This window comes from Mauremys reevesii, linkage group 1, assembly GCF_016161935.1.
Source record: "Mauremys reevesii isolate NIE-2019 linkage group 1, ASM1616193v1, whole genome shotgun sequence".
Classification (NCBI taxonomy): Eukaryota; Metazoa; Chordata; order Testudines; family Geoemydidae; genus Mauremys; species Mauremys reevesii.
The window spans coordinates 121,034,929-121,059,434 of NC_052623.1; the positions used below are offsets into that span (position 1 = coordinate 121,034,929).

General features: G+C 41.4%; 2 protein-coding genes across 6 annotated transcripts; one reads left to right on the forward strand and one right to left on the reverse strand.

Moving 5' to 3' along the window:
* Positions 1-1,118: 1,118 nt before the first annotated feature.
* PDCL3 (phosducin like 3) lies at positions 1,119-14,487 on the reverse strand. Of its 2 annotated transcripts, none has more exons than XM_039514733.1 (6): positions 14,334-14,487; positions 10,645-10,762; positions 8,243-8,333; positions 7,253-7,396; positions 6,059-6,267; positions 1,119-3,770 (listed from the first exon to the last, which is right to left on the reverse strand). In XM_039514733.1, exons 1-6 carry the CDS (start codon positions 14,337-14,339, stop codon positions 3,628-3,630), a joined length of 711 nt encoding a protein of 236 aa, XP_039370667.1. In that variant the 5' UTR covers positions 14,340-14,487; the 3' UTR covers positions 1,119-3,627. The 2 variants fall into 2 exon arrangements, with proteins under 2 accessions (XP_039370667.1, XP_039370676.1); XM_039514742.1 differs by lacking the exon at positions 14,334-14,487 and adding an exon at positions 11,067-11,168.
* A 6,577-nt stretch (positions 14,488-21,064) lies between these two features.
* LOC120395746 (histone H2A-beta, sperm-like) lies at positions 21,065-23,582 on the forward strand. 4 transcript variants are annotated; one of them, XM_039520422.1, is made up of 3 exons: positions 21,075-21,221; positions 22,268-22,392; positions 22,569-23,582. In XM_039520422.1, exon 3 carries the CDS (start codon positions 22,570-22,572, stop codon positions 23,005-23,007), a length of 438 nt encoding a protein of 145 aa, XP_039376356.1. In that variant the 5' UTR covers positions 21,075-21,221; positions 22,268-22,392; position 22,569; the 3' UTR covers positions 23,008-23,582. The 4 variants fall into 4 exon arrangements, with proteins under 4 accessions (XP_039376355.1, XP_039376356.1, XP_039376357.1 ...); XM_039520423.1 differs by having other exon boundaries at positions 21,095-21,221; positions 22,318-22,392; XM_039520424.1 differs by having other exon boundaries at positions 21,098-21,221; positions 22,272-22,392.
* Positions 23,583-24,506: the final 924 nt, after the last annotated feature.

A 24,506-nucleotide genomic window follows, 5' to 3' on the forward strand; every position in this document is an offset into this window, starting at 1 on the left:
CCTTATTCTCATTATCCTGAACCTTGTATAGTTATTTACTCCAGTGCAAAATGATTGTAAAACAGTACTATTCTAATTTGGTAGTTTTACACCCATTCTACACTGGTGCATGGGTAATGGAGAATCAGATGTATGATCCATCCAGAACAGGACAAGAAACCTTGGCAGAAGCAGTATGGAAAAGCATGCACTGCAACGTAGGCTATTCCTATACTGGGGAGAGGTGACTTCAGTTAACAGTGCTGGAACTAAAAGGTACTTTTTATAAATCATCAATTCACTTAATAATTAAATATATATGGCAGGTATCTATGAATGACACATTATAGCTATGTGAACAAACACACTTTAGAGTTAAAAGTTGTCTTTTGCCCTTCATCCTGCTGAATGCCATAGTTAAAATCTGTTCACCTGATGGAAGTGCCTTTGTATCTGGTCAGTTAGGGAGATTTCCACAGCAGTGCATGGAGTAGTTACCCCTACAAATATCAGAATAGTTAATAGGATTTGTTCATCTAACTTCCCCCCATAATGCTCTAAAATGTAGCTGTTCCGAGGAGATATGACGTGATCATTGATCCAATGCTGCTGATAGATTAACTGAGCTCATTATCCACATCCTACAGAGATTTAATTTCTGCTATGGCTCCGAGCTGGACAACAATTGGCAAGAAAGGGAACAAGTATGAGCTTATAAGAAGCAGTCCTCACACTTACCTCTATACCAAGAAGCATAGAGAACACTTAAAATTGCACTCTACATGGGTCTCAACTCCATGACAAAGCAGCCCATCATTTTTTATTCTCACATCTGCCTCCTTCAATATTGCATCCTCTAATTTTTCTCCCAAAGCATCAATAAATTAAGCACCTTCCGGAAAAAGTACAAATCCAACTTTTCATCTTCATTCTTCCCACACCACTATTCTATATTTCAGTGACATCTACTAAAATGCAAAATAAGAAACACTCCCTCTGCCCCCCCGCCCCCCGGGCTGATAGTGTTGAAATGATGTGGGTTAGAGTAAATCATCAATGATGACATCGAATACACATAGGGGAAATGCAGAAACTAGCACTTTGTGGCATTAAGGGAGGAGGAAGAAAGCCTGCTCTAGGTCCTCCTACCTTCACTTCATAGGGAGTAAAGACCAGAGGGGATTATGTAACAGTGGATCCTTTGCCCCATCCCTTCCTAGCGAGCCCCTGCTGAGCTTGGCACTGTTTACTGATGTATATTTAAGAACTGGGACCACCTTGAGCCAGGAATAAGTGCTCCTGTTTATTGGCTATATGTGTACGTAAGTTAAAGGAGATCAGAGTCTTTGTCAGACCTGGACTTGGAGCACTGCAATTTCTTGCTGCCAGTCCTGTGGTAAGTCCACACTACCCTTTAATACTTGGTTAGGCTTCAGACTTCCTTCACACTCTAGGCCTATTTTGTAGCAGGATTACACCACTGAGCAGTCTGGTCCCACTGACCAAGAGAGCGGTTTATTGTAAAATATCAACGATTATTTCCTAATATAAAACCACACTGGGCCTCTGTTTTGTGGGTGCAAAGATTTAGGAACAATCAAATACACTATCTCTATTAAGTGGGTAGCAGTATCTCCTACAGCTGGGTTGAACTTTGTCAGATATGAATATAAGAATAACTGTTTCCTTTAAAGAGACATGGTAAGTGAGATAATACTTTATATTGGACCACCTTCAGTTGGTGAAAGAGACAAGCTTTTGAGCTCCCAACAGTTCTTCTTCAGGTGCGGAAAAGGTGTGTTTCCTTTAAAATCACATTCGGTTTAAAAGCCAATAGCAAGTTAAAGTGTTTTGTGCAAGGCTGAGGAAGTAACCAAGAATGTTTAATTTCTGGGTCTACTTTTTTAACTGCATGGGATGGAGGAAAAAGGAGAATTGACTAGTTGAGTATAGGACACACATTGGATAGTCTACAGGGGATGTTGTGTACACTGCTGTTTTATTACTTCAGATAGACATTTATAAAACCCTCCCACCCCACTTTTCAAAAACGATGCACAATCAACATTTATACTTATGCATCAAAGCCTCTTCAATACACACTGGAAGAATTTCTCTCCAACATACAGATCATGTCTGTGCTGTAGTACAAGGTGTAAGAAGAATTGCTCCAGATATGCAAAGACAAAACAGTCAAGTACACAGACAGGTCTCAAATAGTCTGATACAAGGAGAAGTATTTCAGTGTTTAAGTTAACAGAAATTTGTTTGCAGAGACAAGCTTAATCTACCACTGAGTTTTTATGTTCAATCAGATCACTCAATTGGGTGAAAACTGATAATGCTGGAATTTTAAACAAGTAAATCAGGAACTTCTAATCATCCTTTCATAATACAAGAAGGGGGCCATGCCCCAACAATGCACAGGTAATATTGAGGCCAAGAGCAATTTTATATCTTTGTTCTTTATTTGTATTGCAGTAGCACCAAAAGATCAGAGTCCCCTTGAGTTAGACACTATTCATCCCCACAGGAAGACAGTCCCTGCACCAAGATCTTACAACCTAATATGAAATTTATTTAAAATAGCAGAACTAAAATGAGTTCCACTGATTCGGATAGAGGGGTCAAGCTGAAGAAGCCAAGATGAAAGCTTCTGGAGGCTAATCTCAATGCAATGCAAAAAAAAAAGGATTTATACTTATTAAATGCTAAATTCTATACTCCCACAGACTCCATCAGCGACATAACAAAAGGTCTTTGGGTCAGCTTGTTAGCATAGTCATGTGCAGCTTATTAGCATACACATGTAGCCAAATGAGAAGTGTAGGTGGACAGCAAGCCCAATCTGAAACAGCCATGCAGCTTTCTTAAGTTTCAAAATATCTATAATTAGGATGGCATTTTAACTTTTTCTTTCCTCTCCAAGGGCTTCCTATTTTAACAAGTAGTATTTGTAGCAGATTCTGGAATGCAAAGTTTTTACTTTAATATAAAAAAAAATGGCAACTCTTAACATCACTTCCATTGTGAATGAGAGGCACCAGTTTGGTAGCTACACTAATTTGATAAAGTTATAGCCTTAGTCAACTGAGTATTCTACAGGTCAGAGACTGTCCTTGAGGCAAGCTTGCCCCTCTCAATGCCCAGAATAGAGGTCATGATAAACAACAGGCTAACAAAAGGACTCTGAAGCCAGAACTTACTGCAGTGTTGCAATAAATGGTACATTGTAACTTACATATGTGTAATTTATTTACATGAATATAAGTTACTGAAAATCAATACAATATGTACCAGACCATTTGGTACTTAAACTTGTAAGCCTCTCTCTGTCACAAAGATTTACCAAAAGAAGAGGAAAAAGGATCACTCTTCCTACTATAATTATTTTTCAAAACGCAGGATAAGATTTACTGTGTCTCCATTTATAAAAGTCTTTCAAACTGTTCTGGATTTTAAACAAAGTTGTAGTAGATAAAAAAGCTTGAAATTGCTAATAAAACTGCTATCTTGAAAATCTATTCTTCCATAATTCAGAGCCCTCACTGGAAAGATTAAGGTGTCACAGCTGGGTTTCGTCCAGTGTATTGGATATGAGCTTTAGCTGAAAATGTACTATATCAATCTTACACATTGGTATAGGAATTAATCATCTTCAGAGTCACTGTCCCTCCTTGTTGGAACAGAGCTCCTGACTGAGGATATCAACTGGTCCTGGATCTGTTTCCTGGGGTTTTCCTCTAGATCTGTCTTGATGGCACCCGACTCTGAAATCTTCCACTCCAGTTCTACATGGAATTAAGAGAAAAGAGTGCCCCATGAGGTTGGAGGAACAGTGCTTGTTCAGGCTCAGCCTTCTCTTTTCTGTAGCATACAAAACCTTTACTATATGAAGCATACAACATTTTACACACTGTGTTTGCAGACTGTCTTGTGAATTTTAAAGCATGTATGATACAGACTAATCAGTGGTGCACTCCAGCTGTTGAAAACACTACGAGAGGATAAAAATTTCTTGAATTATATAATGACTGAGTAGTAGGAAGAGACAAAGAATAGATTACTTAACAGAAGGAAAAAATTGCAACAATTCCATTTGCACATCCGAATTAGATATTTTTACAGGGAAACTTTAAAAATACAATTCATCCACTACCCGCACCCCTTGTGCTGATTAGTTCCTTTACAAGAGAAGGATCTCCCTCCTGACAGCAGGCCTATTATTATATAGGCTCAAATTGGATTACTTCCTCAAAGTGGAGGAAAGTCAATACCACACATTCAGCAGAAGCCTCTCTCCTACTCCTGCTGGCAATTCAATCATTAAAATCTAATTCTGTTAGACAAAAAGGAAATGAATATAACCTCACATTCTCCTCAATCACAGATAAATCACATAGTTTCATAGACCATAAGAAAAAGAATTCAAAGAGTGCAGAGGTGAACCTTATGTGATGACTAACCTGAGGCGGTATAACACTTATCCCCAGGAACCTGAAAATCAATTACTGTCAATGCCAATTACTTTAAATGAAGGGATGTGTGCTTTGGGGGTCCCTAAGCCTCTGAGTGTCAGAAGCTGGGACTGGAAGACAGAGGATGGATCCCTTGATAAATTGCCCTGTTCTGTTTATTCCCTCTGAAGTCCTGGCACTGGCTAACGTTGAAAGACAGGATACTGGGCTAGATGAACCATTGGTCTGACCCAGTATGGCCATTCTTATGTTCTTAGAAATGGAGAACTGATAATAATAGAACCTTTAATTATTTCTCACTTTGATGTATAATTAGCCAATCTCTACATTTAGATGTAGTTGTTCCCAAAGCAATGCTCTCATTAGTGAATTTTCCACTGGAAAGCCAGCAACACTTACTGTCGAGTACTACACAGAGCATGTGAAAAGACAAGGGTTTTAGTTAAACCACGACTTTGATTAGTGAAAGTCTATTTGCATGCTATTGCAAAAGAGCTAAGTGATATAGTTAAATACAGCACTTGAAATGCCATTTATTGGTGGTGTACTTCTACGGCACCCTCAAATTTATTTAAAGGTAACTGGACAGAACCATTGGGAAATTTAACAATATAGTTTTAATTACAATAAAATCCCCTATTAAATCAGGCTAAAGGGTTTCATTCAGCTTCTAACATGCAGGAAGTATCATTTTACAGCTGACATCCTTCATCTTGACACACCATTTAAGAAGAATTCTGTTCCCCTTCCCTCCACTTTCAAATAAATGCTTTTTCAGACAAGCTTGAAGAACAACATTTCTAGGAATAAAACACTCAGTGCTGAAATACCTTGTCAGACCTCATGTACAGAGCATAATATATGCTTATCAAATATTTGCATCAAGTATGTTAAAAGGTTCAGCAACACTGGTGGCCTGTGCCCAGATTATTTGCCACAGGGGAATATGGGCTAAATTGAGCCCTGAACCCCAGAGAAAAAGTAGCGTCCTCACCCCCACAGGGCACCTTGTGTAGGTACCCCGTGCCCCACTCTAGAATTATGTGAGACTACACCACTTCCTCTCAGAGCTCAGATTCAGACTCTGCTTCAGAGAGATGAGAGAGACCCCAGCTACTGCCAGAGATGCAGTGGCGGGGACAAGGAGGGGGCAGAGGGGAGATACAGCAGTGCATCTTCAAGCTCCCAGCCCCAATGGTGCTAGGGAAAACCTTGCCTCTTGGGAGTTAGGGGCACAGTGACTTAGAAACAGAGTCCGTGGGTCAGGAAGGTAAGAGAGAAGAACTCTAAGAACACACAACCAAGCAGCACAGGTTATAAAGCAAGTGGAGAATGGTCAGGGAATACAAACAAGTTTGGAGGGAAGAAATGACAGAAAGTGTGTATATATTTTACTGCTTAAAATATACTCTTGAATCAGAAGATGTACATGAGAAATGTAAATAATCATGTGACCTTTCTATTATACTCTTTTCCTCCTGTCACCACTTCCCAGCCCCTGTATTCTGAGGGTCAGTGCAAGCATAACATAGGGAACATTAATTAAACTGGTTACTGACATTCTGCTTTTCCTTTACAAGATACTAGATGCAGCTGCTTACCGTCTCTTGTCAGGTTCATGCCACCAAACACCAGGGGCCCAACAAACTGGGCCTTGATATCTCCTTCAAAGTACATAAAAATTGTAGGTAGGTTCCTGTCAGGATAGTTGGGTATGCAGGTTGTAGAAATGGCTTTGATGAATTTGACGTCTGGGAACTTCCTGGCAAGTCCACTCAAATGCTGATTTATTAAGGTACAGAGGGGAATTCTGTTAAAAGAAAACAGATAAAAAGAAGAGTTAAGAGACAGAATATCAAGAGTAGTCCCTTCCACACAGAAAGTTAGAAATACCAACCTATTGAACAGTACTTATGGAAATACAAATGTATAAAACAATGTATAGATATTACTACAGTGCCCATCACTCCAGTATACATGTAAGATTAGAGTCATTTGTTACAGTAGTTGAACTAAGATTTCCCACTTTATTATAGAACAAAGTTAGTTTACAAGATGCCATTTCTGTGACTAGTGCATGCTAAAAAAGTAGACACAAGATGGAGAGAAATAACAGCTTTTTAAAGAAAAGAATCAAACTTCTATTTGTATTGTTAAAAAGACGAAGCAAAATCTTGTGTGCTGTGAAGAGTTGATTAATTTAAATTACACCAAAGACAACGAACAAGCAAGTTTTTAGAATCATTTCTATAACACACATTTATTTCCAAAGTAGTGACAATTTCCTTGAAAAGCTATTTTGTAACGTCAGTAAGATTGAGTACCTTGCTCACTCAAATTTTGTGCAGCAAGAGAAGATGGGCCACATAGAACTCCATTGGGTAGGGAAGGAAGCTGGTGATCTCGAGTGCATAAGCCTCAAGTGCTTTTATACAGAAAAGGATTAAGTCTGCCCCCAGAAGCTCTCTGTAGCGAAGTTTCAGTAGACTTTGGTCATAAGCGATAAGCATAAAGAATACGGTTTCATTTTAACTGATAGAATTCTGGAATTAATTCTTTAATGTCCATAACACAGTTATTCATTTGTCTAAAGGTATTAGCATTGTTCACTAATAGCAGCTCCCATTGGCCTGGAGCAGTGAACTGCGGCCAGTGGGAGCCGCAATTGGCCGGACCTGCGGACGGGGCAGGTAAATAAACCGGTCTGGCCCGCCAGGGGCTTTCCCTACACAAGTTTGAGAAACACTGACTAATAGCATCTGAAAATGCTAAGTGTTTAAAAACACCTTACTCACCCTTGTTTGTAAAGATGCAGGATTACCCATATACCCTTGCCAGCTTTGGTAACTTCTTGAACATAATCCTGTCCTGAAATCTCCAGAATTTCCCCAAATTTGTTCTTTATTTGAGTTGCTTTCCATTCTGCTATCCTTTGCTGTCTACACAACAAGGAGGGGAAAGATGGAAGAAGAGAAATCAAATAGTATTGAGAACAGATACACTTGTATAACAGCAATGATTAGACAATCAACATCACAGGTTTTGAAGCCTAGTCTGCAGAGATGAATTATAAAGGTCTCTAAGCACCAGGGTAGTGAAGGAGAGTTTACATAGTTTTGCATTTAAATATAAGAGCAGTCTAAAACTGATTAATGTTTGTATCATAGTGGAATAAAGTCACAATATTCAACTTCAGACATTGTGCATAAAAATATATTTAGTCCCTGAGATAGAGGTAAATACTTAAAAATACTTAGGGATGAACTCTCCACTATCCTGCACCTTGAGCAGTCATTTATATCTATACAAAATAATACTAAGTCAGAATGACAGAGTTTTTTTACTCCCACACTAAATCGATATAAATGACTGCTCAAGGAAAAACACGGTAGAGGTTCAGACCATAATCTCTCTGCCTCAGTTTCATTAAGGCCAAAATGTTTAAAAGTCTCCAATAAGTTAGGTGCTGAACCCAAGATCTGATTTGCATAGGCTCTTTGCACCCATTGACTTCAACTTAGGTTATGTGTTAAGAGTATCTATGAAAAACTGAACCCTAAATAGGCTACCCAAGATGTAGATCCAAGTGGCTTAGTTAGGGATACTAAGAAGTCTTTCAGATCAGGGTACAAACCCCAGGTGTTCCAGCTCCCTGTCTTGGGCCTTATTAAGCACATCCTTCCTCCCCTTCTCTTCAGGAAAATGGAAATCCAATTGCATTGTATTAGCGTGTAAGGAGGTAACCAACATAGCTTCATTAAGACAGTTCTGCAAGCTGCTTTCACCTGTACATTTTGATAGCTTGCTCATCTTCCTCATTAAACTCATCTTCATTTTCTTCTAGCTCCTCCAAAGTCATGTCTTCATATGTTTTCACTGCAGTGGGAGAAATATAGGATTAGCAATATTCCACTATAGAAGGAAGAGTAATCTGTGCAAGTTTGTAACCCCACATCATGCATTTTTCCTCTTGAGAAAATGCATGTTATTTTCTGCTGTTTTTCTAAGCTATTGAACAAGATAACACAGTAAGACCACTTACAATGATCGGAGAAGGGAGTTGAGAAACCCTCAAACTCAGCACTTTGAGCTGGAAGAGGGATGGTAGAACTTTATCTGCACTCCACTCCACAGATTTACTATTTTAAATATCTGAGATGCAACTGCAAATACTTGATCATAAAGTTACTAAAAGCAGCAAAGAGTCCTGTGGCACCTTATAGACTAACAGACGTATTGGAGCATGAGCTTTCGTGGGTGAATACCCACTTCGTCGTTCAGAATAATAAGTCCAGAGAAGTAGACTGCATCATGGCCACCCAAATAGCCTTAGAGAACCTGCTTCAATATAGAAACAAACCCCCCTCCAACCGCACTCCCCTTGTTGTAGCCTACCACCCTGTACTGGAACCCATATCATCAAACTAGATGACCTCCTGAGGTCTCTTCCAACCCTAATCTTCTATGATTCTATGAACTACACCATACTCGATGGGGACCCCATCCTGAAAGAAATCTTTCCTGACTTTCCTCTTCTGGCCTTCAAACAACCCCCTTGCCTCTCCAAGCTCATCATCAGAAGCAAGCTCCCCACATACAAGGACACACCAACTCAAAATGGCACTAAACCCTGCCAAAACAGATGCAAAACCTGCAGACATATCTCCACTGCTACAATGACCATCACTCACCAAAGCACATCTTTCAAGATCCAGGGATCCTACACATGCCTATCACACTATGTGGTGTACCTCATCCAGGCCACTAAATGCCCCAATAGCAACTATGTGGGTGAAACCAGATAATCACTATGCTCTCAAATGAACTCACATAGGAAAATGATAAAAGACAAAAACACCCTATCACCTGTGGGTTGGCAGTTTCCACAAAGCGATCGCTCTATAACTGACCTATCCATACTTATCCTTAAAGGAAACCTGCACAACACTTTCAAAAGATGAGCCTGGGAGCTTAAATTAGTGTCTAGGAAAGTTATGAAAAATCATGGACTGAACATAGACACTGGATTTATGATTTATTACAAAAATATGTAACCCACTAATCCCCTCTTTTTGTCCATGACTGCAGAGGCATTAATGGGTCACTGCCTTGAATGGTCCCTTAGTATAAATGCTAACTTCTTAGGCTAAACAATCTGTTCCACCTGTTCAGAGTATCTTTCCCAGACCTGAAGAAGAGCTGTGTGTGTCTGGAAAGTTTCTCTCTCTCACTAACAGAAGTTGGTCCAAAAAAAGACATCACCTCAGCCACCTTGTCTCTCTAATAACCTGGGACCAACATGGCTACAACTATATTACATACAACAATGTTAGATATCAAATTTAGCCATCTGAAATGGAAATTCCACAACATGACGAAAAAGGAAGCAAAACTTAACAGCGATATCTACTTTCTGAACAAATGCAAGAAACAAAACAGTGGTTATGGGTCTATTACAGGAGTGGGTAGGCAAGATTCTCTGGCCTGCAATATGCAGGTCAGTCTAGATGATCATGACTTCTGGCCTTAAAGTCGAGTTTTCAAGTGATACCTCACAAGGCATATTTTGTACAAAGATTATTACAATATCGTGTAGGGGGTGAATTCATTCATATATGCACACACAAACCAATTAACTATTTTTCGCTAGATAATAAATCCAATTTTAAGGATAAAGTAAGAAAAATGCTGCTTGAGAATTTACTAGAGTCAAAATCCAGTGATTTAGACTTGTTACAAATGGACTAGTAAATAAATAGGAAAAAAACATGTATGACTTGTTGATTTCAGAATATTTACTTTGTATATTTTGACATTTGATGTTCATAATTTATTTTTTAACGGTTCATAAAGCTTTAACTTTAATGACAGTAGAAATTGAGATTCTATCACAAAATAATTGTCTGACTCCCCCATCCCCGCAATAGCCATAAAAGAAATCTAAAAATTGCTTAAAAACAATTGATAATATCTGCCAAAGTTGTAAAAAAAAAAAAAAATGAATTCTGCCAATTCTGCTATGTTGTAACAAGGGAAACATGTCATATGAGTCCTACTCTTGGTATTCCCTAAGTTACAGGAGAAAAGGTTGTTTTTTATTTGGACATTTTAAAGTGATTGGACACGCTAATACAGAAGCAGCTCAGGATTTTAGCTTTCTGCTGCCTCTTATTGCCTGCTCACTCACCAACAGACTTCTGCTCCTGCTCCTCCACCGCCTCCTCTGGCTCTTTTATCTTTTCCTTGGAAGGGAGGATGCCCTTCTTACGCAAAATGTCATTCCACTCTGTATCTGCATTGGGATCCTAAAACAGAACAAAACGGAGGATGTGTATGTTTTAAACTGAAGGAACACTTCTATCACTTCCACAACTGAGCCCCAGTCAATTTTGCCTTTTTTTTTTTTTTTTTGGAGGGGGAGGATGTGCAGGGGGAGCGGATTAGATTCCACCCCAGAAACATACAACATTACTGGAGTAGTGGTTTTGTTGTGCATGCAACAGAAAACACACAGATTCTCCTGCTGATGGGATTTCTGTTCAGGCTTGAACAGAGGATATAGTGCCCTGCAAAGAAGCTGGTGCCTTGTTCCACCCCTTTCCATCCTACCTCAAAACCCTACAGCAGGGCTTCTGCAGGTCCTCAAAAAAAGAGAATGCTGTAGCCAGAGGTGAAAGTAAGCCGGTACGGTGTACCGGCAAGAGCCAGTACGCCGTGCCAGACCACACCAGCTTCCACGGCCGGGATTGAAAAGGCTCTAGGCTCCCCGCAGTGGTGGGGAGCTCCAAGCCCTTTAAATCCCGCCCGCAGCTTCAGCGGCTGGGATTTAAAGGGCTCAGTGCTCCCCGCCACTGCAGAGAGCCCAGAGCCCTTTAAATCCCACCCGCAGCTTCGGCGGCTGGGCTGGGGCTGGGATTTAAAGGCCTTGGTGCTCCCTCTTGAGAGGCCCCGCCCCTTCCGGTCGAGTACTGCCCCCTGCAGTACTCCGGCAGTACAGTAAGTCCTGTAAATTACCTTCACCCCTGGCTGTAGCAGAGTTTGTAACTCCGTTACTTGGGGAAAAGGAGAGATGATCTGGGTGGGAGGGCAGGGAAAGAGGAAGCAGGGTGTCTATCTGTACCAGGAATTTGCTTTTGCTTATAAAACACAGCTAGCTAGAAAAGAGAAAAGAAAATTTCCTTTTCTCCAATCAGAAAATGTTCACCAACTGTGCAAATGGCAATCCCCCAATAATCACTCCTGCTTTTTCAACCCAAAGAAGTTTCACCAGTTTAACTTAAAATAGATTTAAAAACCAATTTTGTTAAAATTGCACCAGTTTGTGAAAACACACTTATTTGGGTTTAGCTCAAATCACGACAGAATCAAGTTTAGCTAAATCTACATAAGCATCTTGAACCAAAACAGGGTTTTGTACTGGTTTAAACAAACACACCTTTATATCAAATGCGTATGTAGACAAGGACTAATTTAAGGTCAAGAATATACTAGGGTTGGGATTCCAGCAAAACAGAAGCAGTAGGTACTTTTGTCATTTATCTTCCAGATGGGAACTTTTTAAAAAAAAAAAATCTGTTCTTGCAATGTTTTATTCTTTATTGGCAACATTTAGATGCAGTGCCTAACTTTTCCAACAGTTTGTTTTACTATCTTAACAGAAAGATATCAAAGTAAGTTGTAAAAAAACAAAAACTGTTTTTAATACATACATACATACAGCCACCACCAACCAGAAACAAAGTGATTTTGTATCCCTTTCAGGATAAGACAAAGGAACGCTGAACAGAGGTCAGACACATAACACATACTATACATCTTGGAATTATAAAATTGTGGGAGTCATGGGAGTTGATTTAGGTTTTCTTTATTTTGAGATTTATAGATGTCTGCTCCCCACATGTACTTGAACAAGTGCTGTGTAATTAAGGAAATGAACTGGGACTGAGGACATAGAGGTTCAATTAGTGGCTCTGCCATAGACTCCTTGTTCCTTAGTTCAAGTCTATAAAATGGGGCTAATGATTCCTTACTTTGTTAATACAGGGAGTCACTCAGGGTACGTTTACACTTACCGGGATGGTCGACGCGGCGAGTTCGACTGCTCGTAGTTCGAACTATCGCGTCTGATCTAGACGCGATAGTTCGAACCCCGGTACTCCACCGCGGCAGGAGGAGTTGCCGGAGTCGACCTTGGAGCCGCGGAGTTCGCTTCCGCGGCGTCTGGACGGTAAGTAAGTCGAACTAGGGTAGTTCGAATTCAGCTACGTTATTCACGTAGCTGAATTCGCGTACCCTAGTTCGACCCCCGAGCTTAGTGTAGACCAGGGCTTAGATACTTGCATGTTTCGCATCATGTCAGTATCTGTATAGATTAGTTGGGTGACTAATGCAAGACATACTTCTATAAACTCTCCAGGCAATATAGCTTTGGAAGATCAAGATGGGCTCTATCATTCTGGCTCACAGATCAATAGCACTGTAATTTCTTATTGAAGGGTCAAATTTTGTAGGTGCATAAGTGTCACTGAAGGCAGAAACTGGGCAGCAAAATTGTATTATTGGTGGTGATGCACAAGCCAGAAACAATCCAAGTAGGCTTCCAGAGCCAAGTATTTGTAAGTCTGTCACCTAGGAAAACAAACCAACTTCTTTTTTCCATGTAAGCCAAACACATTTCATCTGAGCTTTGAGACAATAAATAACCAACTCCACAATGCTACCCAGCCACTCATAGTTCAGACTAAGACCACACTTTACATAAACATTCACCTTTCTGACAAGACCTTGTGGCAGACAATGCTTTCTTTACAGGACATCAAAATAAAGACAAAGCATGTTGTCAGTGGGTGTCAAGTCACCGTTTACACATTAATATCTTCTAAGGCTGTATGGTGCACAAGCACAGACAGCATTGTGTCTGCCCACTCCCACCCCCCTTATTTTAAAACACTCAAAACAAATATCATAGGACTGTTGGGAGTAAGACCACTGGTAACTCAATACAATTAGGCTTTATTTTGAAGCAGTATTGGAATTTTTCACTTGTAATAAATATGACTGTGGTCAGGCTGAGCTCAGGGCCTGGTAGAATTGTCCCCCCACCCTTCCCTCTTCTCCCTCCCTCTTCAGCCCAGAGCGTGGGAAGTGTGTTTTGATAGAGTTGAAGTTTCCTGTACTGTTGCCGTAGCTGTGGCTGTGTGGGTCCCAGGATATGAGAGACAAGGGGGTGACGTCATCTATTTTGTTGCAACGACTTCTGTTGGCGAAAGAGACACGCCTGGGAGCCGCTCAGTGCTGTTCTTCGGGGCTGCTCCAAAGCCTGTCTCTCCCCAACAGACGTCACCGCACCCACCCTGTCTCTTGAAGTCTCCTGTCCTGGCGCTTTGGTGGCTCGTGTGGGAGCCCAGCCCCAATGCTGCAGCCCCCCCCGGGGCTATTCGCAATGCAAGACGCGCGCCCAGAGCAGGCGGAAGGGGATCGCGGCGGAGGCTTTTCCCCCTTGCAAGGAGCATCCTCCCTGCAACGTTGTAACCCGAGACCCAGGCAGGGCAAAGCGAGCCCGCAGCGCGCTCCTTATGTGGCTGTGGCCGGCCAGCCGGCGCCACCCCCGCAGCGCGGCTAGCGGAGCGGCTCCTCCTTGCAGCCCCGGCCAGCGCACAGCGGCGCCCGGCCCGCGGGAGGCCCCGAGCCAGCCCCCAGCTGCGCCGAGCGGAGCAGGCCCCTTACGGGCCGCGCTGCATCTGGGGCCCGGAGACGCCGATCCTTGCCGGGGGCCGCCGGATCCAGCCCGCAGCGCGGGGGCTTTGCGAGCCCTTCCCCCGGCCGGCGAGGCGGGGACGCCGCCTGCCCGCCGGGAACCTGCTCGCGGCTCCTCACCTGCATTTTGCCCCCGACACCGCAGCAGCGGCAGCGCCTCTCTGGGGCCGGCCACAGGGCAAGTTCCCCGGCTACGCGCAGCCCCCACGTGCCGCTCCCCCGCCTGCCAGGCCCTGGGAGCAGGAACTGTGTAACGCGGCGGGAGCGGCGGCTTCCGGGGTAGCCTTGTAAGGACAGACTGGCGCTGTAGGGACACCCGGGACCATCCCCCACTTCGCATTCGCACCCTGGGGGGGCTGTGTCCTCAGGGGCTGGCGGAGAGGGGGCGCAGGCCGTGGGGAGCGGGGATCCAGCCCTAATCAAGGAGTTCATAAGGTCCCTTTTCAGAGTGGGAGCCATGTTAGTCTGTAGCAGCAAAAACAAGGGGGAGTCCTGGCACCTTAGAGACTAACATTTATTTGAGTGTACGCTTTCCTGGGCTATAGCCCACTTCATCAGGTTTTAGCCCAAGAAACCTTATGCCCAAATAAATTTATTAGTCTCTAAGGTGCTACAAGTACTCCTCATTCTAGTTTCCCTTGTAATGCTAATGTTATGTGTGAAGTCTCCTCACACAGCTGAGCTCAGGGCTCTTCTCACAGGCCTGGATGAAGTGGCTTCTGCTAGAGAATGCCAAACATATCCTGGCTCTGAGACAGTAACCCTCTCCAGGTATTTGACTGATTTCAATCGGAGTGCGATGGAAGGGAGATCCTAGGCTGTCAGTATTCAAATGGCCTTTGAATTTATCAAAATCTCAATTCAAAAAGTATTGGAGACAACCTGGGGGAATTATCTGCTAGCCCTCCCCTTCACAGATAAAGAAGAATTGATCACAGAACTAAGAATTACTGTTTGTTTAGGTGCAAGTGATCATTTGAGTACATTTGTTATGTGCAAACAGAATCCAGTCCAAACCAGTAACTTCACTTGCTTTTAAAAGGGCTTGTTTTGCAAAATCAGAAACAATTAGGCGCTGAATCAGCTGGGCGAAAGTTTTCACGTTTCTGTTTAACTGACTAGTTGAGAATTTCTTAATAACAGTAGACCAGGCTGGCTTAGAAGGGAAGTGAAAGCAACTATAAAAGATTTATATAAAAATAAATGAAGAATGAATGTAAAGTAGAAGATAGGAAGTGTAGAAAATTGATAAGGGAAACAAAAAGACACAAGGAGAAATCTGTGACCAGCAGCATGAAAGACCATAAAAAGGAGTTTTTAAAGTATATCAAGAACAAAAACAATCTTAACAAAGGTACTAGTCTGTAACTGAGAGAATTTTCAATAATAATGCAAGAAAGGCAGAAGTATTAAATAAATATTTCTGTCCTGTGTTGGGGGGAGGGAGGAGGCAAAGAACAAGGTGTATTCACATCATATTATGATTAAATACTTTCCACTCTAAGAGTAAAAAGTAGGGTTGCCAGTTTTGGTTGGATGTGTTCCTGGAGATTTAATCACATGACAATCTTAAATGAAAGATTAATCTTTATTTCCTGGAGTCTCCAGGCCAATCCTGGAGGGTTGGCACCGTAGTAACAAAGGATGATGTGAATAACTACTAAATTTAGACATTTTTAAAGCAGCAGGACAGGTAACTTGCATCCAGGAGTTTTTAAAAAGCTGGTCAAGGAGCCCTCTGGACTGTTAATGTTGATTTTTCAATAAGCCTTAGAATAATCAGGGAAGTTCCAAGTGACTAGAGGAAAACTAATGTGCTAGTATTTAAAAATGACCTTGGGATCTATAGGCCTGTATCAGACTGACATCAGCCTTGGGCAAAATAATGGAATAACCGAGATGAGAATCATTTAATAAAGAGCTAAAGGAGGGTAATATAATAATGCCAATCAACATGATTTTTGGAAAATAGGCCTTGTCAAACTAGCTTGGTATTTTTTTTAAGAGATTAGAAGTTTGATTTAAAAAGATAATATTGTTAATGTAAAATACCTAGACATCTGTAAGGCATTTGACTGGTAGAATAGAACATCTGGATTAATAAGCCGGAGTGATACCGAAATCAGCATGGCACCCATTAAATGAATTAAAATTAAAAATAACAAGTACACAGATTCAATATATCAAAGACTTTAACATGAAAATTTGAGCTTTTCCTAGCCGGTAAAATGTAGGGTTATGTTTCCACAACAGTCCCATATAGTAAACACACAGACCCCAATCCTGCAAACATTTATGCAGGCAAGCAACTAAAAGACCGTAAGAACTTTGATACTTAAACTAAGCAGGAGAGGAAAAACACACTGACAACTCAAAGTTTAAAATAATAGACCCCTAGATTTATCATTTATACCTTTTTTCTGCTAGACTGTTAAGTCCTCTTATCAAATTTCCTTTCCCCATACTTACAGAATATGATCGTCAGTCCTTAACCTTCTCTCTGTTAAGCTAAATTGATTGAGCTCCTGGAGTCTCTCACTATAAGGCTTTCCAATCTTCCAGTCATTCAAGTGGCTCTTCTCCCAAACTTTTTAACATCCTTCTTGAATTCTGGGCACTGTACACAGTATTTCAGCAGTGGCTGCACCAGTGCCAAATCCAGAGATAATCTAACCTCTCTACACCTGCTCAATATTCCCGTTTATACATCACATTAGCCCTTTTGGCCAGAATGATACTGGGAGCTCATGTTCAGCTGATTATCCACTATGATCCCCAAGTCTTTTTCAGAGTCACTGCTTCCCACAATAGAGACCCTCATCCTATAAGAACAGCCTACTACAGTCTTTGTTCCTAGATGTATGTAACTTACATTCAGCTATACTGAAATGTAGTGTTTGCCTGTTCCCAGTACTTCACTTATTTACTATTGTCCCAATCTTTGTGCCATCTGCAAACTTTATCAGCAATGATTTTATGTTTTTTCCAAGTTTTTGATAAAAATGTTAAATATGGTAGGGCCAAGAACCAACCCCTGCAAGACCCCACTAGAAACATAGCAAAAGGTATAAATGATCCACTGACTAGAAATTGAAACTAGACACATTCTGACTATGTAAAAGGTGTATATATATTTTAACAGTGAGGATAATTAACCAGCAGAACAGCTTACCAAAGGTCATGGTGAATTCATAATCACTGGAAATTTTTAGGTCAAGGTGTCTATCTTTCTAAAAGATATGCTCTAGTTCTACCACTGCTATTGGACTTGAAACAGGAATTAATAAAATAACATCCTGTGTTATGCAGGATGTCAGAGTAGATGATCACAATTAGTTTCCTCTGGTATTAAAATCTAGGGGTCTATTATTTTAATTTTGAGTTGTCAATGTGTTTTTCCTCTCCTGCTTAGTTCAAGTATCAAAGTTCTTATGGTCTTTTAGTTGCTCGCCTGCATAAGTGTTTGCAGGATTGGGGTCTATGTGTTTACTATATGGGAATGTTGTGGAAACATAACCCTACATTTTACCAGCTAGGAAAAGCTCAAATTTTCATGTTAAAGTCTTTGATAACAAGTTGAATCTGTGTACTTGTTATTTATCTTACAGGAAAAATGCTAAATGTGGAAATGTTGAAAATATACCAAAAGGAATTATCAAAAATTCCAGTTTAAAATAAAAACAAGAATGTTCCAATTAAATAAAGAACCTCAAATGCGAGATGTCGTAGTGCTTCTTTGCTTCCCTCTACTATTGATTCTTCCTATAACAATAAAAGGCAATTAAATCAAGGATAAGACTGCAGTCTTGCAGCTGTATCTAGATGGGTGGGCTCCCTGTTCCAGTGCAAAGCTCATTGATTTCCATTGGGCTTCACGTGAGAATAGAGGTTTACTCACACAGATGTATTTGATGCTAAAATAACTTCAGGGTACTAAGGCACAGATTCTGCAGACGTTTCTTCCCATGCTTAACTATACTCTTATTGGCCCCAATCCTGCAACTGGCTATGCACAGACATACGTCTCTGGGGTTCCATCTGAGCTCAAAGATCCATCTCTTCAAAGCTGGTTGCAGGATCAGGGCCATCAGTTGTCTTGACTTCAGAGGGACCACTCGTGAATAGAACTATAGACACGTTCGTAGGCTTGGGGCCTTAGATTGTATGCTCTTTGGGGAAGGGACCATCTTTTTCTTATGTGAAGAAACAGTTTGTTCCATTTAAGACATTTTGGTTTATTCTCAGCTGTGGCCAATGGAAAGGCAAAAGAAGCCAGAACAGGGGTCATGCTTGACTACTTTTGGCTTGAGTTTTGTAATCTTTCACAGTTCTTGTTTATTGTAAACTGACTGACAATGTCTGTTGTTGATTTTTTAATATAAATATTTTGTTACTGTTGGGATGTAGTAAATTGCTTATTATTTAGGCATGTTTAGAGTACGTGTATAAAGTACCATTTGGCCTTTGGATTTAATAAAGGAATTTATGGTTACATTAGTATTTTGGGGGTTTCCCATATCAATATAAATAATTTCAGGTATTATTACCAATTCCAACATGTTTGCAGAACCGAGGCCTTAGTTGCTGGATCCAGTTTGTGCTATGCTGGGAGTCTGTGAAGGCCAGATCCACAAAGGAACTTAGGTGCCTAAAACCTAGATTTAGGTGCTTAAGTCCTAGTTTTATGCACCATTGTGAGCCACAAACCCCCCAGTTGGCTGCTGCTGAACCTTGTAGGTGTTTAAACTCACTTGGCCCCTACATTTTTGCCATAAAAGTCTCCTCAGTGCCTAACTTTTTGCCTCTGGTGTTGCACACTCTGGCCTCAGGTAGGCATCTGGGTGCCTATCCAAAGCCTAAGGCCCAGCACAGCCTTGAAACCAGGAGAAGATGGGCAGAGGAACATCTTACCAGCAGGGCTCAATCCAGTAGGGGTGATTATAGGCCTCTCACAGAAAATGGCTGGGTGAAGAAGCCTCCCTTTTAACCTTTAGCCCAGTAGTTGAGATTCTCATTTGGGCTGTGAGAACCCCCTGATTCAATTCCTCTCTCTGCCTAAGAAGAGGAATATATCATCTCTCAGTTAAGAAGGGCTATGGGGTAGTCTGGTGTGGGGGTGGCAGCAGGGGGTATTCCCTCACTCTCTTGTTGAAACCATTCCACTTTATTGGAGAAAAGACAAAATAAGAATGACTTTATAGTCCAGTGTTAGGGCACACACTGGAGTGGGAGTCAATTCCCTGTTCAAATCCCTTTTCATTTGGCAGAGAGGGAGAATAGAACTGCAGTCTTCCATATCTCATGTGAGTACCCTCATTATAGAGTCATAGGACTGGAAGGGACCTCAAGAGGTCTTCTAGACCAGTCCCCTGAACTCATGGCAGGACTAAGTTATCTCAGTGGTCAGAAACCTTTGGGACGCGGCTCACCAGGGTAAGCACCATGGTGGGCTGGGCCAGTTTGTTTACCTGCTGCATCTGCAGATTCAGCCAATCACAGCTCCCATGGACTGCTGTTTGCTGCTCCAGGCCAATGGGAGCTGCTAGAAGTGGTGTGGGCCAAGGGACATACTAGCTGCTGCTTCTGTTGGCCTGGAGCAGCTAACTGTGGCCAGTGGGAGCTGCAATCGGCCACACCTGCAGCCAGAGCAGGTAAACAAACCGGCCCAGCCTGACAGGGGCTTTCCCTACACAAGCGGCAACCACAGTTTGGGCCATCCCTGACAGGTGTTTGTCTCACCTGCTCTTAACCTCCAGTGATGGAGATTCCACAACCTCCCTAGGCAATTTATTCCCATGCTTAACCAGCCTGATAATTAGGAAGTTTCTCCCCAATCTCCAACCTAAGCCCCACCCATCCTTGCTGCAATTTAAGCCTGTAGCCTCTGAGGCTAGTACAAGAAGCAAAATCACTGGATTAACGATTTTAAGGGAGGTTTATGCCTTGTCCATACTATCCCTGTCTTTCTGTGGTCTGAGGCAGGTACCCTACCTCATTCTCATTCGCCCTATGCACGTCTCTCCAACCTTGACTTAAATGCCAAACTCTTGAGGGGTGGTGGGTGAGGACACACTCCCCTCATCAGCATCTGCCATAGTCTATCATGGGCTGCTCCCTACTTACTGTGCTGGCTTTTGTAGATCCTATATAATGCTTGGAGAGAGACAGGTGCCAAGGAACAGGGAGCATAGGGACCTAAATCAAGCTTTGTAGAGCCCATGATTTTCAAAGTGCCTAAAAATGAGGCATTGCAATGCTGAGTATTGCAACATCCAAGCCCCTTCATACATCCAGGCTAGAGGGCCTAGGTATGCAGCCTGACCTACAGTTTTAATGGCTATTCAGACAAATGGATTGTTGGAATTTCTAATAATATTTGAAATTAGTACTATGAGAAATCACCAAACACCAATTTTACCATAAATTTCTTTATTAAATCCAAAGGCCAAATAGTACTTTATGCAGTTGGTCTAAACATGCCTAAATAATGAGCAATTTATTGCATTCAAACAATAACAAAACATTTTATAAGTATTTGATCACAGTACTTACAAACAGGCTAAATTTAAGGGTGCTGAGACCCATGTTAATCACCTTCAGCATTGTCAGGGAGGTATTCACAATGGACCCGTTAAGATTTTTCTTTTTATACCCTTTAACAAACAAGTGGTGTCACTACCAGTTTATTGACTTCCTCTAAAAACCAATTGGAGACAGTTCACCCTTATTTCCAGTCTTAATTCAGATAAGATAAAAGAAACTTCCTGCACCTCTCAGGTGTTTGTAATAGATTTCTTGCTTTCACCCATAATAAAGTTTACTAGTTTGTGGGGGGTGTGAATGGCTTATCAATAATCCAGGTGGTCAGCTGATCTAGAATAAAAGCTGCTAATAAGATGGCTACTGTTGAGAAGTTAAAAAGAAGGCAGCTAGCTTCTCTTAGAAGAAGCATTTGCTGGATATAGTGACTCATAAGCTTAGGATAGGATAAAGTAAGGTTTATTGAAGGTAATGGGATTTTATCTTGATTTTTAGTTAAGGTATATACCTAAAAGGTGAAGATACTGTATTTCAGAGAAAGCATTGTTTTGGGAAAGAACAATAATTAATAATAATAATAATACTGGGTATTAGTAGTTGTGTGTAATGTAGAACTTATGTCTTTAGTTCATCTCTAGGATTTTTCTTGACTCTATATGTAACTATGTAGGGCTGCTTAGTTGGCCTTACTGTTTCTTCCTAGCCTAATAGACATGTGTGTTGTATGGTTTTTGTAATCTCCCTTGAGATCTCTTCACACAATTGTGAATCCTAGACTTAATATCAGTTTGTTTTTCATACTGTACTCTGCCTTTCACCTGTACTACACAGAAGAGTTTTAATAGCTCTGTTTTAAATTGATGACCTCTGAACTCTAATATATCCTGCATTAACTGTGGATGAAAACTAGTTAGTTAGTTAGTTTTTACCTTCTCAGTAGATACTATGAAGAGTACTACCTACTGATGCTTGTGGTTTGAGAGAAATAAAAGTCTGACCATCTCATGACTCCTTACTCTTACTATTTTAGGCTGTAGAATCCACTATCTTCTACTTTAGGGTTCTTGAAGGTATTTGTTTAGCCTTTATTTTATTTTTTAAATAAAACAGCCTTAGGGAGCCTAGTGGTATCTTCCTTTAGCAGAAAAATTCCCCATGAAACACCCACTGTCCTGTGAAAAAACTAGTGGGAGCATTTTAAGAATACACTGCTTAAGAAGCTGTTATAGGAGTTCTTGGCACTTGAACATGGCTGGTAAGACTCTACTTGTGTCCCTTAAGAATAGGCTTGGTTGCTTTGAAGCAGAAAATAAGCTTAAAGATGCTGCATCTGTATAGGAGAGCAAAATATTCCTCAGCTATTTTCTGAGTTTTAAAAAAATAAAATCTGCTCCTGTGCTGCACAAACAGAGTGAATGGTGACACATGGCCCTTCTCTTAGCAAGGGGGACCAAAATTGTTCTAGAAAAGTGGTTTCTGGGTAGACTATTGATTAGCTTCCTTGTTAACTTAAGGCAGGCATGGGAGAAAACGATTCACCAAATTTAAACAAAACCTGTTGTAGGAGAGAGATGGCTTAAAGAGAGAATTACTGGTGGTGAGCTGTATTTCAAGATGAAGAAATTAGGGAATTATCTAGGTGAGTTTTTGCAGGTAGGGGCTCTCTTTACTTGTGAGTTTGTGAATAAATCTAGGTGTGGGAGGGTATATTTAACCTTGCAACCATTTTGGCTCTTCTTGTATAGCTGTAGCTCAAGCACTCGAATGCTGTCACAAAGTCCTAACATAGTTCTGCTTCTCTGGTTTGATTATTAGAATGTCTGGACGTGGAAAGAAAAATGTGGTGGCCGCAAAACCTACAGTTCTATCAAGAAAAACAAAGTCAGCGAAGGCTGGTCTGCAATTCCCAGTGGGTCGTATCCACCGGCTTCTCAAAAGAGGGAACTATGCTGAGAGAATAGGTGCTGGCGCTCCTGTTTACCTGGCGGCTGTGCTGGAATATCTGATTGCTGAGATATTGGAACTGGCAGGAAATGCTGCCCGTGAAAACAAGAAAAGCAGGATTGGGCCACGACACATCCAGCTGGCCGTGAGGAATGACGAAGAGCTGAACAAGCTGTTTGCCGATGTGACCATTGCTGAAGGAGGAGTTATGCCCAACATCCTTTCCCAGCTTCTTCCCAAGAAAACTCTTAAAGATCCTTTACCAAGAGAGGATGCTACTGCTTCCCAGGAAGAATCCAGTAACCACTGACTTACTCCTGCCTTTCCTTTGACTCGTGTTTATCAATGCTCTATATGTGCTAACACTGCTAAATATTACTCAGGGTGATTTGTTTTAATGTTTGTGTGTCTTTTAGATGTTTGTAATAAACTTTCTAGAATTCAGCAGTTAACTCGATCTATTCTTTCCCTTCAGGGAGAAGGGAGAATGAACTTTCTCCAGGAAAAGTCTAGGTTGCAGCTCTTAAACAAACAACGTGCTTCTTTAGCACTTTCAAAGCAAGCATGCTCAGAGGCAAGCTAGCCTGGCCTCCGAGCCTGTGTTAGACTCCAAGGTCTAACTAAATCTCCAAAAAGAAGAGTGTGGGGAGAGCACAGATTCTTTGCATCTATGGATGTAATGAAAGTGAGAGGCCTCTGTAGTGGGGAGGGATGAAGGGAAATGGAAGACCTCTGCTTTTACATGCTAAAATAATGACAAATCCATCTTCATATATTAACTTGTAATGGAGAAGTTGAGTCCAATACCTTTAATGGTCATGCACACTGTAGAATGGATTTATTACTCCCTGATCAGCTAAAAGCCATTGTGTTTGGTTTTTTTTTTTAATGGATCAGCAATGGGTAGTTCTCTCTTCAGAGACACTGTCTAAAAGGTATGATGATGAATTAAATATAAAGCTCTGTATAGTTTTTTGGCAGTTGATGTCCATTGCAGCGCTCTGTACTCAAATATGGGGTAGCTCCTGCCATAGGTATGTTAGCTATTTTGGGCCAGATCACTTTCTTCCTTCAACCACCACCAGTTAGTCAGGATGGCAATCTCCTGGCCATGGTTTGGCCTTTTGGCTGCGTGATGTATACCTCAAATGCAAGGAAAGTCTTTCCTCTGGGCCACAGAGGTCAGTTGTGATGCTGCTCTGGTTGAATAGCTGGATTTTCCCACTTAGCTAGTACAGCCTTTACCCAGGATTTGGACTGTCACATCAAATCTAAAACTCTGGTTTGAATGGAAGCAGCCTAACTATGTAGTGTAGTGGACTAGGACTTGGTGTACTTTTATCCTATGACTGCACAGGTGGTAACAGGTTACTCCACATTAAATTGTCCCTTAGTTTAACATACATAGTTAGATTATGTGCATCTGTTCCACCTTTCATTTCGCTGTGATAGTCTGAGTACTTTTCCTAGACTGGAAGAAGAGCTCTGTCCTGAAAGCTCGTCTCTCTCTCACCAACAGAGGTTGGTCCAATAAAAGATATCACCTCAGTCACCTTGTGTGTCTCTCTCATTAGCTAAGCTAGTCAGGCATGCAGCCTGTGCTCTGGATGTCCCTAAACCTCCAACTGGCAGAAGCTGAGGCTGGACAACAGAGGCTGGATCACCTCAAATTGCTCTCTTCTTCTCACTTCCTCTGAAGCACCTGGCACTGCCCATGATCAGAAGACAAGATGCTGGGCTTGAGGGACCTTTGGTATGACCCCATATAGCTCTTTTGTTGTTGCTTCACAGAAGTGGAGTGAATGAGAA

Bases quoted from the DNA above. Each gene is read 5' to 3' on its own strand.
- PDCL3 (XM_039514733.1), bottom strand. The intron at 8,334-10,644 runs GTGAGTGAGCAG...CTCCCACTGCAG, and splicing joins GCAGGAGCAGAAGTCTGTTG to TGAAAACATATGAAGACATG. The intron at 3,771-6,058 runs GTAAGCAGCTGC...AATTCCATGTAG, and splicing joins CATGAACCTGACAAGAGACG to AACTGGAGTGGAAGATTTCA.
- LOC120395746 (XM_039520421.1), top strand. From the start codon at position 22,570: ATGTCTGGACGTGGAAAGAAAAATGTGGTGGCCGCAAAACCTACAGTT.